We start from the raw sequence: 12,229 nt of genomic DNA on the forward strand, positions 1-12,229 counted from the left end.
GGAGAAACATGCATGGCACGATCATATATTACCTTGAACAACGTAAGATCTATTTTAACTAATAGCAATAACATTGCTGCCTGAACATTGTGAACTATCAATTACATTGTTTTCAGCGTCAGAGCTCATGGAAGACAAGCAAGCAACCACTCTGCTGCTTCCTCAGCACAACAGCCAATGAGAAGTAACTACGCCAAGCCAAGCTTGCAATTCTGGGAGAGAGCAACATATCCCCTGTAAGATTTATACAAGGGGCTGTACTCCTCCCTTGATCTCTGGCTGGAAATATTGGTCGGTCACAAAGGCATTTCCACTTAGCTTTTTCTTCCGGAGCAATGGATCCCTGCCAATAAGTGAAAGCAAGCAAACAATAATAGTTATGCAAAATTAACATATAGCTTTTTCTTGTGACAATAGTTCAAATATGTTAACTAGGTCAAACAAATATTATAACTTCCATATCTTCAACGAAGCTTAAATCATGGATCGTGCAACTAGCTGTTACAAAACCCTATTGACAGATCCTGATTGCGGATGGTAATCGGCTGTAAGGATTGACCCTGAACGTCTTGGCTGATTTATGGCCTATCCTGAACAATCCAGGCAGTCCAATGAGGTTAGAACTTGTCATGTTTATGTGCCATCCCGATCTAGTTTTTGGTTTATCCTGTTTATTTTTCTATGATTTCCAAATTATGATTGTTTCCTATATGGTCTAGAATCTTATGTGATGCTAAATTTGATCGTGTTATGATTGATACTTATTCTGGAAAGCATGATAAGATGCACTACTTATTAAGCTATAACCAGCTGTAGCATCACAAGGTTATTCACATGTTTCCTATAATTAAAAATGATTAATACTATGAAAGCTTATATTCTCCGTACATTATAAATTCTGAATAAGCATTCATGGTTGTTTAGATTACTGGTTTTGTTCTGTGTTTCAATTCTATTCATTACAATACATTAAAATGAGATCACATGATGGAAGTGTTTCTACTGCCTCGGCATGAGATATAAGGCCAGATACACCTGGGGGATGTATGCTTCACTTCTTATAATATATGGTAATATAGATGTAAACAAACATTTGATGCCAAGCACACTATTATCAAGCAAAAAAAAAAAAAGAAAAGTTCAGACATGTTACATCCAAATGAAGTATGAAAAGTAACTTAGGATGTCATTGGAACAACTTAAGTTAGGATGTCAACACAATTTTCAAAAGGAGAGATTCATCTGCAAGTTGTATCTGATTACAATCCATAAATCATTAGGAAAACTTTGGGTAAAAATTGGAGTCTGATTGTGCAATTGTTATGTAATAAAAATTTTACATATTCATGCTATAAACAAGACCCGAGTAAGGTAAGTTTGCTGCATCACACTAAATGGACAGGACCAGAAAATTTGATCAAAATGTCTACGCAAAAAAAAAAATGCACCAATGCAGATGTAATGTTATTAGTAAAAATGTCAGGTTCTCCGAAGCAGTCATTTCTCTGTCATAAAAACTCAATCTACAAAGATACCTCTTACTTCATGAGGAACAACGTTTCATGTAACAGACATCAACATGTCATGATGATCATATCACTTCAGTTTTGAACAAGTTCTGTAATATAAAAACTTCAGTGTTTACCCAAGACAAGCAGAAAGATGCAAGTATAATATTAATAATAATGCACAATACAATCTGAAGGAAAAAAATATATACCATTATTCAGTCCATCACTGGAACTGGCAGCTACATGTTCAAAATAATCTTTGCCAGCATCTGCAGTTCGAGAAAGTAACATCACCATTATAACACAGAATTGGGTTCAGCTTCTTCGAAAACCAAAGAATGCATTTTTTATTTATTACCATGCTTCATCGTTAGAGATGGTTCTTCATCCTCTATATACCCAACAATTTTTGCTGGATTCCCCACAGCCATGCTTAAGATCATGAGAACCAGAAGGTATCAAGTTTTCAAGTAACATTAAGCTAGATACATTAAAAAAAAAAAAAACAGTGCAACCAAACTAATTTTATGTTGCATATTCTCAAAATAAGATTGTTGACACGGTAACATTGACATACAGCATTTGTTAAACACACTTTGAACATATCAACCTTATATTTCTGGCAATTGCTACTTGTAAGGCCAAAAATATACATAATATACAAGTTGTAGCCAAGAAATGCAAATCATTGTCATGCAAATGAATAACCAACTGAATTCCAATATCTGTAATAGCAGTTAGTCATAAGTGAATGAGAAAAAGTAGTAAAGTACAACTAGTTTTTTCTGTAGGTCAAGTACACAACCAGTGAGCATTCAAATCAAGTCAATCTACCAGCTAATTGCCATCTCGAAATCAAAAGTTTCAACTATCATAATTTTGCTTTATATGTCCATCTACTGCATAAATGTTATTTATTATAAATTTGGATCCGACTAGAAAACTTTATGAAAGTATATTTCTTATCCAACAATCACCTAGAACTTGAAGGAACATTTGACAATGATGCATATCAGATTGACAAGTTCCAATTCAGAATCCGATGCATGGTCAAACCTCAAAATTCATGTGTAGGTTGGATGGCTATGTTGGAAACAAATTAGCAATAGAAGAAACACCATAACTGAAATTCCAGAAGGGAACAACATTTATATGGATACATGTCCCACCTGCTTATCCTCACTACTGTCCAATGACATCATTTGTCCTGATTGAAAATTAAGAATGTGAATTCTTGATTTTTTTGGCTAGATCAAAGTTTGCACAAGGCCCATGACTTTCATAATAATTCCAAATATTTTACTTATTTAAATGCTGAAAATTTCATCAAATAAAATATTCTGTTTGCCTCAAAAAATTTTCCAAACATTAAATGCATTAAAAGCATGACAACCTTAGAGGATATTACTGATATAAATGTTTCTTCAGAAAGTAAAAAAAAAACACTAAATATGAAAAGAGACATGCAAATCATGTATACAATACTAATACGATCCACAAAAGAATTCAAAACCAAAATAAAGCAAGCAACTAAAAGGGAAAACTTTATGTGCTATTAATAGGACATTTTTCACAGATACCTCCCTAAAGGTTTTTTTTTAATAGTATTAGTATCTGACCATGAAGGGCTAACTAAAAGTATTCCTATTTTTTATGGGTAAATTTGAATCTGAGCATTTACAGACACAATTGAAGTTCTACCTAACAAATGAATGATTTAATATGTTGTTAATATAACTCATAAATTTTATTGCTCACCAACAGCAATGTATGAATCCATCAAAAAAATTTGAACAATGCTTTGGCATTTATTCTGTCAATTCCTGAAGTATCATTCCCTCTGCCTTTGGAACTTTAAGCTCTCAAATGAAATACACATCAATCAACAAATATACCAATGTAAATATGACATACCATGTAATGAAACAAAATTGAACAAGACAAATGAGCAAAAGGTTCATTACTAACAACACTTAAGTCAATTTGTTGCCTGGAGTAGACTGAAGAAAAAAATAAAACTAAATTAGAACAAAAATTCCCTTCTAAACAATTACAATATTATTAATTGCTTAAAGAAGGTAATTAAAAACATCCACATTGAATGAAGCAGGAAACCTGTGCGCAGGTACATCCTTCAACACAAGAGAACCAGCAGCAATCATAGCACCTTCACCAATCACAATATTCCCTAGAACCGTTGCACTAGCTCCAATTAGAGCACCTTGACCTATTTTGGGATGACGATCACCAACTTCTTTACCAGTTCCCCCTAATGTAACACCCTGAAACCAGATAAGCAGTAGATTAATAAATTAATTTACAGATAGCCTTCAACAGAACTAAACTATTTTAAGCATAAGCAGATTAGTAACAACTATAAAGAGAGAGAACATAATAATTAAAAACGAACCAGTAATAACAAACACTCAAAACTGTAGTCTTTTGGTATGTGAGTGGCAACTTTCATTTAGCCTCAAACCATTACATCTGATCAACTAATCACATATATTTCCTCTTCATATTGGCAGCCAGAAGCAAGTTTTTCAAATTCTTCCTGTGATTTCATGACCAAAAAATAGATGACAAATGCCTTCAGTACATTCCTTGCAGGAAAAACACGCTGAATGAATCTGCATAAACATTTTCCTCAACCTAAGAAAGCAAATTCCTTCTTCTAATTGCCAACCAAAGAATGAATGCATGCCTTGGAGCCTTCTTACTAAACAGAACCATCTTATGCCACTTACAAGCTCCCAGATTTTACGACAAAAAAATAGATGACATATGCCTTCAGTACATTCCTCGCAGGAAAAACTAGCTGACTGAATCTGCATAAACATTTTCCTCAACCTAAGTACACAAATTTCTTCCTCTAATTGCCAACAAAAGGATGAATGCATGCCTTGGAGCCTTCATACTAAACAGAACCATCTTATGCCACTTACAAGCTCCCAGAATTCTTAGTACTAAAATTATATTTTTTGGTCATCGAAAGGGTTTCATCATCAGTTTGTTTATATCAATAAACTCTAATCACCTTCCAAATGGCCTCAATATTTTGGCTCACTCCAGGAAGAACCAATAATCACATCCTTAATCTATCCATGCTCGGGAACATCCTAACTCTTACCCCTTTCCTTGTTTGTTCTGCATAGCAAAGGGCCTACAGTTAACCCAGTTATCCTGCCCAGAAAGCTATTTTCCATTTCCAAGTTCAAAGTCAAATTATAATTTAACACAGTCTCCAAGTTTTTAACAGACATGCCCGACTGCAATCATATGGTGGTTTGATGGACCATATCCTTTTTTTTTCTCAAATAATATTATCAATGCATGTTACACAAAAACACCGAGTTCTATTGATTACATTTTATTAGGCACATCTTATTTCTCTCTTCATCACATTTTATGGTTTAACATCTTATATTTCAAAGTTGAAGGAATTAGTCCGCTCAAAGAAAAGATCCAAGTACAAAGTTAAATAATAGGCATCATTCAGTACCTATAATTTTCAGGTGTAATATTCTAGGTTCTTGCTTCTCATTACATTTGATCAAAGATTCTACCATATAATGATAAAATTCTTGGTAATCATACTGGAATAAAGCCATAGGATATTTGAGCAAGCCTAAGCACCTAAATGTGTCAACTTGATGTGAGAAGATTAATTTTTACATGGTATAAAGTCGATAAACGTATTGAGAAAATTACTATAAAAAAATGAAGAAAAATTGCATTCGATGTAAATGAACAACGTGAGGAAAAGGTTTGCACTTGAGTCACCAAAAGAACAAGCTTCTTTAAATTGCTGCTAAATCAAGCTACAACATTGTCATCTAGTTTTGATCCTGGAACAAACTTTGCATTACCATAACAGAATTATAATACTTTTTGCCTGAGACTTAGATCCTAAAGTTCTCCAAGTTACATATCAGTCTATTTAGAATGAGCAGCTTGACAACCACATGCAGAAGTAGAGAGGCATCACTCAGAAGATAAGCAAAATTGTTTTGCCTAATACATCAATCAACACAAGCTAGTGAATGGGCGGAATTGCACACTTGCCTGCATTAAAGAAACCCAGTTTCCTACAACAGCAGTTTCCCCAATGACTAAACCTGTTCCATGATCCAATAATATTCCCTCACCAATTCTTGCAGCTGAAAAAAAAAGTATGGAAACTGGGTCACGTGCAGCTAAAAGAACTGTGTTTTTTAAGCAAAGTTCTGAGAAATCAAAGGAAATAGAAATACAAGAAACATCCATCACATATAGCATAAAGCAAAGTTGTCTGGAGTTCCTTGATGTAAACATAAAAAGCCATAATACCAGAAAAGCTACAATATGTTTAAAAGGAATAATTTACAAATTCCACTTCCATTACACACATGCTACCTAAGCTCAGTTTTCTAGTTGAATATTAGGCAACTCATCTATAAGAGAACTCTGTAACGAATAAAGTCAACAAATTTAACTCAACAATAGAGATACATTTGATATCCTCTATCTTTTGTTGTGTCATAACAAGTGTATTTCCATCATTTGATCCAAAGTAAATGAATTTACACAAAGCATTATCAGAATACATATCATCAAATATTTTTTCTGTTATGAAAACAAACATAACCCCAAATAGTCGGAGCATCACGGCTTGGTTGTTGTTGTACAGCAAATATAAAATGGTGAAATTGTTGAGATTTATATCTTCCACAGCATAACGGCTTTATGTTGTTCGCTGCAAACAGAAGTTGTTTGACGTGTCAAGAGGGCAAGTCATTCACCATCGCTAGCTAGCAATAGGTTTCCCATAGGGGGGTGGGGGTAAGCTATCAATCATCTGGTTCAATCAAACCAGTATCATCTGGTTCTATCAATCCAATGTTTAAGCACATGCCTGAGCCACCCAATGTCTAGGGTTTGGCACGCATCTGGGCTGTGCCCAGTTGAAGGCACCTACCTAGTGCACCATCGAGGGGCCCAAGCAAGGAAAGACTCGAGCATCTAGGAGAGCGCCCAAGCACACAGTGACTTCCCTGATTCACATTTTTACTTATAGTTTCTAATAATGTCTTGTTAGGTCTCCAACTACCTCTTTTAACACCACTACACTAGTCACATCGTCTAATCGATTCTTCCTACTAATCTAGTAACTTGCACATCTACTTTGGTATTATCATCTTAAGCATTACAAATTTTTTTGTATATGTTATTTCTTAACCACCCAACATTCAAATCCACAAAACATTATTGGTCTAATGTTGTCTTATAAAAAGTTTCTTATAATCTAAAGTCCAAACCAGTGTTCACAGAATGTCCCAATGTCATCCAACTCCAAATATATTGAATGATTGATTTAGGATAGGAACGTCTTGTCCATTCATCCAACTACATTCTTGCTCTCCTTTTAGTTACCGAAATTACATCCTATATGTTTAAGTCTTAATTATACTTTATTTAAAACATTTAATTTATAAAGTTTGTCTCATAACTCAAGTATTAAATCAGTTTCATTTAAAATCTCATCAAATGAAACAATATCACCGACAAATAACAGTGATTTAAAAAGCACTAGGTGCCAATGTTCCAAAATGCACGAGGCGCTAGGCGCTCGCCCAAGTAAAGAGAGACACTCTAAAATATAAATATATAAAATATATAAAAAAATATAATTATTTAAATAAAAATATGATATTAATTAAAAATATACTGTTAACAGTATATTACTTATTGTTAATAGTAGTTAAAGGGGAGAAAAGAGTTGTTAATAGTGACAGAAGCCGCAAACAGCAACAACGGTAACAACAGAAGCTACGGACAACAACAGTGGCAATGACGGAAGCTGCGGACAATAATAGCGGCAGGAGCGGAAGCTCCAAAGGGCATTCGTCGGTGGTAAAGGAACCTGCAGTCCTCTTCCTTGACAATGGAAGGAACTGCTCACGGAGCGACAGCAAACGGAAGCTATGGGCTCTTGCTAGGTTGTCAGACTCATCCGTCGACGACAGAGGAAGGCTCGGTCCGTTGCGTCTACGGCAGAGGCAAAAGCAGTGCTAGGGTTGGCTTGGGGTCGTGCAAGCATGAAGGGTGGGGTAAGAAACTGCATAATGTCTGGTTCGGTTTGCTTATTTGAACCAGACGCTCGCCCGAAGTGCTCGATGCCTAGGTTCCAACGAGCGCCCAGGCAGCGCCTCATTGAAGCGTGCCACCTGGTCCACACACGAGACGCTCGAGCCTCACCTCGCCTAAGTCTACACACGATGTGCTCGGGCTTGGCCTTGCCTCGCCCAAGTGCCCAAGCACCCATCTAAATCACTGGCAAATAATATACACCACAAAGGTCCATCCTATAAATAACAAATTTATCTATTGCCAGAATGATAAGGACTAAAAGTTAATCCTTGATATAATTCTATAGCAATACGAAATTAGTTAGATACATTTTTCTTTTCTAAAACCCATAAACTTTATTGTAGGCTTTTCTTAAGCCAATAAAAGCAGCCTATGAATCTTTCTTCTTCTTTCTATACTTTCTCATTGATTATCTTATTAAATAAATAGTTCTCATTTCAAATATAAAACTAGATTGATTCTTGGAAATATTAGTTTCATATCCTAACTCTTCTACAATTAGAGACACCTTGCATGTCATCCTTATTTTTACAAATTAGTACTAGAAAGTTTTTCCTCTATTTATCATGCATCTTTCTAATACTTAAAATTTTGTTAAATAAATTAGTCAACGAAACTATCACTTTATCTCTAAACTAGCACTCTAATAGGAATGTCATCAGGTACACTCTTATGTATTTTAATCCTTCTCAAAGTTCCCTTAATCTCATTTGCTCTAATTTTGTGAACAATTATATGATTACTAAACCGACTACTATTTCTATCTCTAAAGCTAAGTTGTTTGTAGAATGCAGATTAAATATTTTAAATAATTTCTCCATCAATCCTTAGTTTCTATATCATTAACAAGTATTTTTAATTTTCATCTTTTATACACCTAATATTACTTAAATCTTTGCCTTTTCTCTATTTTCAGAGATTCAGAAATATCATTTTCCCCACCCTTAATATCTAGCTTATTATAAAAATTAACATGTGACTTATATTCTATCATACTAAAAGTTTCTTGTACTCCTTTTTTAGTTGTTATATATTTTAAAAACTTTTCCTAGGTTATATAGTTCTATAAACAAGATCTTTTAATAGTTGTTGTGTTTCTAAATTTCCTTACACCACCACCATCTCTTAAAGGTACACGTCTACCTTTAGATTCTCCAAGAATCTCCTTTATCACACTTGTATTCTTAGCAGCTAACTGATATCCAATGTTTTCAGACAATAACAGATTAATAAAAAAACATAATCAGGTGGCATTGTTCAACTTAAGCCACTCATATCTAATTGCTAACTCATGTTTGGCATTAAATAGAAACTATACCATAGGATAAATAGCATAGCAAATAAGAATGTCTATCAATTTAAGCATTTCCCATCCAATATCACCTAGTAAAGCTTCACATAACATAGAATCACTAGTGATAGTAACACTGGTGTGGATGAACATGGTTTCACCAAGAAAATGAAGTAACAAAGGTTATCTGAATCAAGGATTTTAATTTTGAAAGATACTGCCCATACCAAGCGGTACATACCAGTCCTCCAGTAGACCGGTACACGGACCGCCCGCTATTGGCAGTATTGTCGATTGGGGATGGTACTATTGATTGGGACTGTTTCTGCCACGTTACCGCTTGAAATCGATTGGTAACGATCGATTTCGACCGTCGCCGCCCGCTACCAGGCGGTATTAGCCGAGGGAGAAGGAAGAAGAGAGAGAAGAAGAGAGAGAAGAAAAGGGAGAACCTAGAGATCCAACGCTGCTCTCCCTCAATAGACGCCCCAGATGAGATGACGCCTCCTCCTCATTTGAGGCGACGAGGCCTCAGCGTCGTCAGCGACTTCTCATCTGTGAGGGGAGAAGAAGCACGTCGCCGAGGCTTCGCGGGGAGAAGAAACGAGGCGATGTTGCCTCGACGACGTCACCCTTTTTCTTATTTTTTAACTTACTATATATATATATATATATATATATGTGTGTGTGTGTGTGTGTGTGTGTGTGTGTGTGTGCCGAGTGTATGCATACTGCTTGGTACGCTCATACCGTACTATATTGAGCTGATCTCGATACTCTGGTATGGTACGAAATTACGAAGCCTGATATGAATCACCTTAACAGGGTGGCAAAGATTGCCAAATAAAACAAAAAGGAGAAGAAGAAAGGACATGTAAATCACCTTAATGGAAAAAAAAAATGAAATAAAAAATAAACAAAAAAGAGGGGAACAAAAGGTAGAGAATACAAGAAAAAACACAGGATAATGTTAAGCATAACAATTATAAATTGAAAAGAAAATAAAAGAACCAACATAGATCTAGGTAAGAAATCTAATCTTCATAAAACCCTAATAATTGCAAATAATTAAAAGAAATAAATGAAATGGCTTCCACAAAATAATCTTAAAAATTGATCAGTACCTGGGTGTATATCCACAGCAAAAACCTAGAGGAGGACCACACATCCAACAGAAATTTATTAGGAGGGCAAACCATAATAACATCTTGGGTATCAATAATGCATCTAAAAGAATATAGTAATAGGTTGTATGAATCACCTCACTAATTCGACTTTGCAATGCCAAGGCTAGAATTTTGCGCCCTTGGTTCCATAAAGCATGTGCTATCCGATATGATTGCAAAGAATGGTAGCCCTGAAAGTGAATTAGCAAGCATCAAAGTCATTAATGCAATATATTGATAAAGAAAAGTACTTAGTACAGTAGAACAAACAAAATTAGATGGCTGTATATCAGCCTGTGTTCAAAACCAGATAAAGCAAAACAGAACAAAAGGCACAAAAACAAAATGACGAAGAACAACCCATTAATCATTAAACCAATATATGTGGTTTACTCTTCTTTACTTCCTGAAAATTCTTCACTTATACAATAGAAGAACATTCTACCTTAAGGTACAATAATGCCCAGCTGTATGATGCACAAGCAGGATCCCTGTCCTTGAATGCCTACAAGGAAAAAATCACAGCTATTTATTGTCAGCAAAACATTTCTCACATGGTCACATAAACAAAAAGACGAACTTAGATGCTTCCATCACACCATAAAGGGATCACCTGAGCATCTAGGCGAATTGAACGTTGAATACCTCGATCATTCATCATGACATCATCAAAAATATCCATTAGTTGAGTAGCCAAAAGTGTCGCATTCTGAAGTCTATTGGCAAGCACAAAACCCAAAGAACGCTCCAAACAATCATGGGACAAGACACTAGCATACAAGAAACTGCTCAAAATTTGCTCCTTGTCGGCCTGAAAATTTTCAAAACAAACTCATAATTGTGACAAGGACAGTTTGATATTATCAATGCACCACAGGAACATATATAAGAACCATAAGAAGAATATTCAGTGAGTACAGATGAAACAGAAGCTAGAAGCATAAGAAGATTCTTGCCCAAGAAACAAACTAGTGTGCTCACAGTTAAACACATACGTTTAGAGTTATGACAGCAGTAGATGGATTCCGTTCACCTTTAATGTCATGGGATTCAACAGACTGAAATGGAACGACAATTGGAACTTAGGGAGCCGCTCACCAACTAATTCACTGGTCATGACAATATACAATCATGATTACTTGCTGAACCCAGAAAGGACTCAACACACAATGCAATAGGTGGACTTGGGATCATTTTTCCATTTAAAAAACAATTCCTTTAACAAAATCAACCCTTAGGACAAAGATAAGATAGTGAGTTCACTGGTCCAAATGAACTGAAATCGCGTAAATCAGAAAGTTTAATTTCGAATTCAAAACTCTATTCTCTATACCCACTTTCAAGTCTAAAACACCGTACCAAACCCCCAAAAAAGAAAGGAAAAAAAATAAAAAAGGGCCAATAATTATGACCTCGAATCTGGCGTCGGCCCTCACGGAGTCCCAGATGGGGTCGCCGGCGGTATCAAGAATCGTGCGAGCAATGGAATTCGGCTTGAAAGACCCCATCGCATACATCGGAAACATCATCTCCGTGCGGCATCTTCTTGATGAAACCCTACCCTTGGACTTCAGTTCCTCCCCTTCCTCCACTTCTTGGATAACAACGCATCGGCAAGCCATCCTCGGAGACCAATCAGCGACGGAGGCCTCAAGCCCCAAGAACGAAGAAGCGAAGAACAAGGAAGAGCTCGGGCTTACTCCCCCAAATCTCTAGGGTTTCCCCACTAGGGAGGAAGCGGATGGAGATCCAGTCGCGTCGCACCGCACGGCCGCGCGCTTCCGCGAAAGCCGAGGAGGAAAATGAAGCTGCGGGTAATGAAACCGCACCCGACCGACTTCAACTCCCCGACCTTCGTGGTTAAGTGACGTGAATACCCCGCGCACGGGCCGGGCCCCGGCGCGGTCGATCATTGACCACGAGCATGTCTTGGCGATAAGAAGCGAAGCGGTTGCATCAGTTGTGTCCATCGCGGCTCTTGTGATGGAGGAGTGACGAGGGCCGTCTGATTCCCCCGAATCTCTGTTGCGCAACCCCACCCGATCTGTGGACAGGAGGGAAGAAGCCAAAAAGACAAAAGTAGCGGTGTAGAACGGAACAAATACACTAAACCGCAGCCTCACGTCCTCATG

General features: G+C 36.5%; 1 protein-coding gene across 1 annotated transcript; it reads right to left on the bottom strand.

Moving 5' to 3' along the window:
- LOC135674255 (probable serine acetyltransferase 2) lies at nt 1–11,984 on the bottom strand. The gene is made up of 10 exons (XM_065183926.1): nt 11,510–11,984; nt 10,711–10,908; nt 10,543–10,602; nt 10,193–10,288; nt 10,056–10,080; nt 5,577–5,671; nt 3,627–3,793; nt 1,870–1,943; nt 1,721–1,780; nt 1–343 (listed from the first exon to the last, which is right to left on the bottom strand). Exons 1-10 carry the CDS (start codon nt 11,717–11,719, stop codon nt 315–317), a joined length of 1,014 nt encoding a protein of 337 aa, XP_065039998.1. The 5' UTR covers nt 11,720–11,984; the 3' UTR covers nt 1–314.
- Between the last annotated feature and the right edge of the window lie 245 nt (nt 11,985–12,229).

The sequence above is a fragment of the Musa acuminata genome, chromosome BXJ1-5 (genome assembly GCF_036884655.1).
Source record: "Musa acuminata AAA Group cultivar baxijiao chromosome BXJ1-5, Cavendish_Baxijiao_AAA, whole genome shotgun sequence".
Lineage (NCBI taxonomy): Eukaryota > Viridiplantae > Streptophyta > Magnoliopsida > Zingiberales > Musaceae > Musa > Musa acuminata.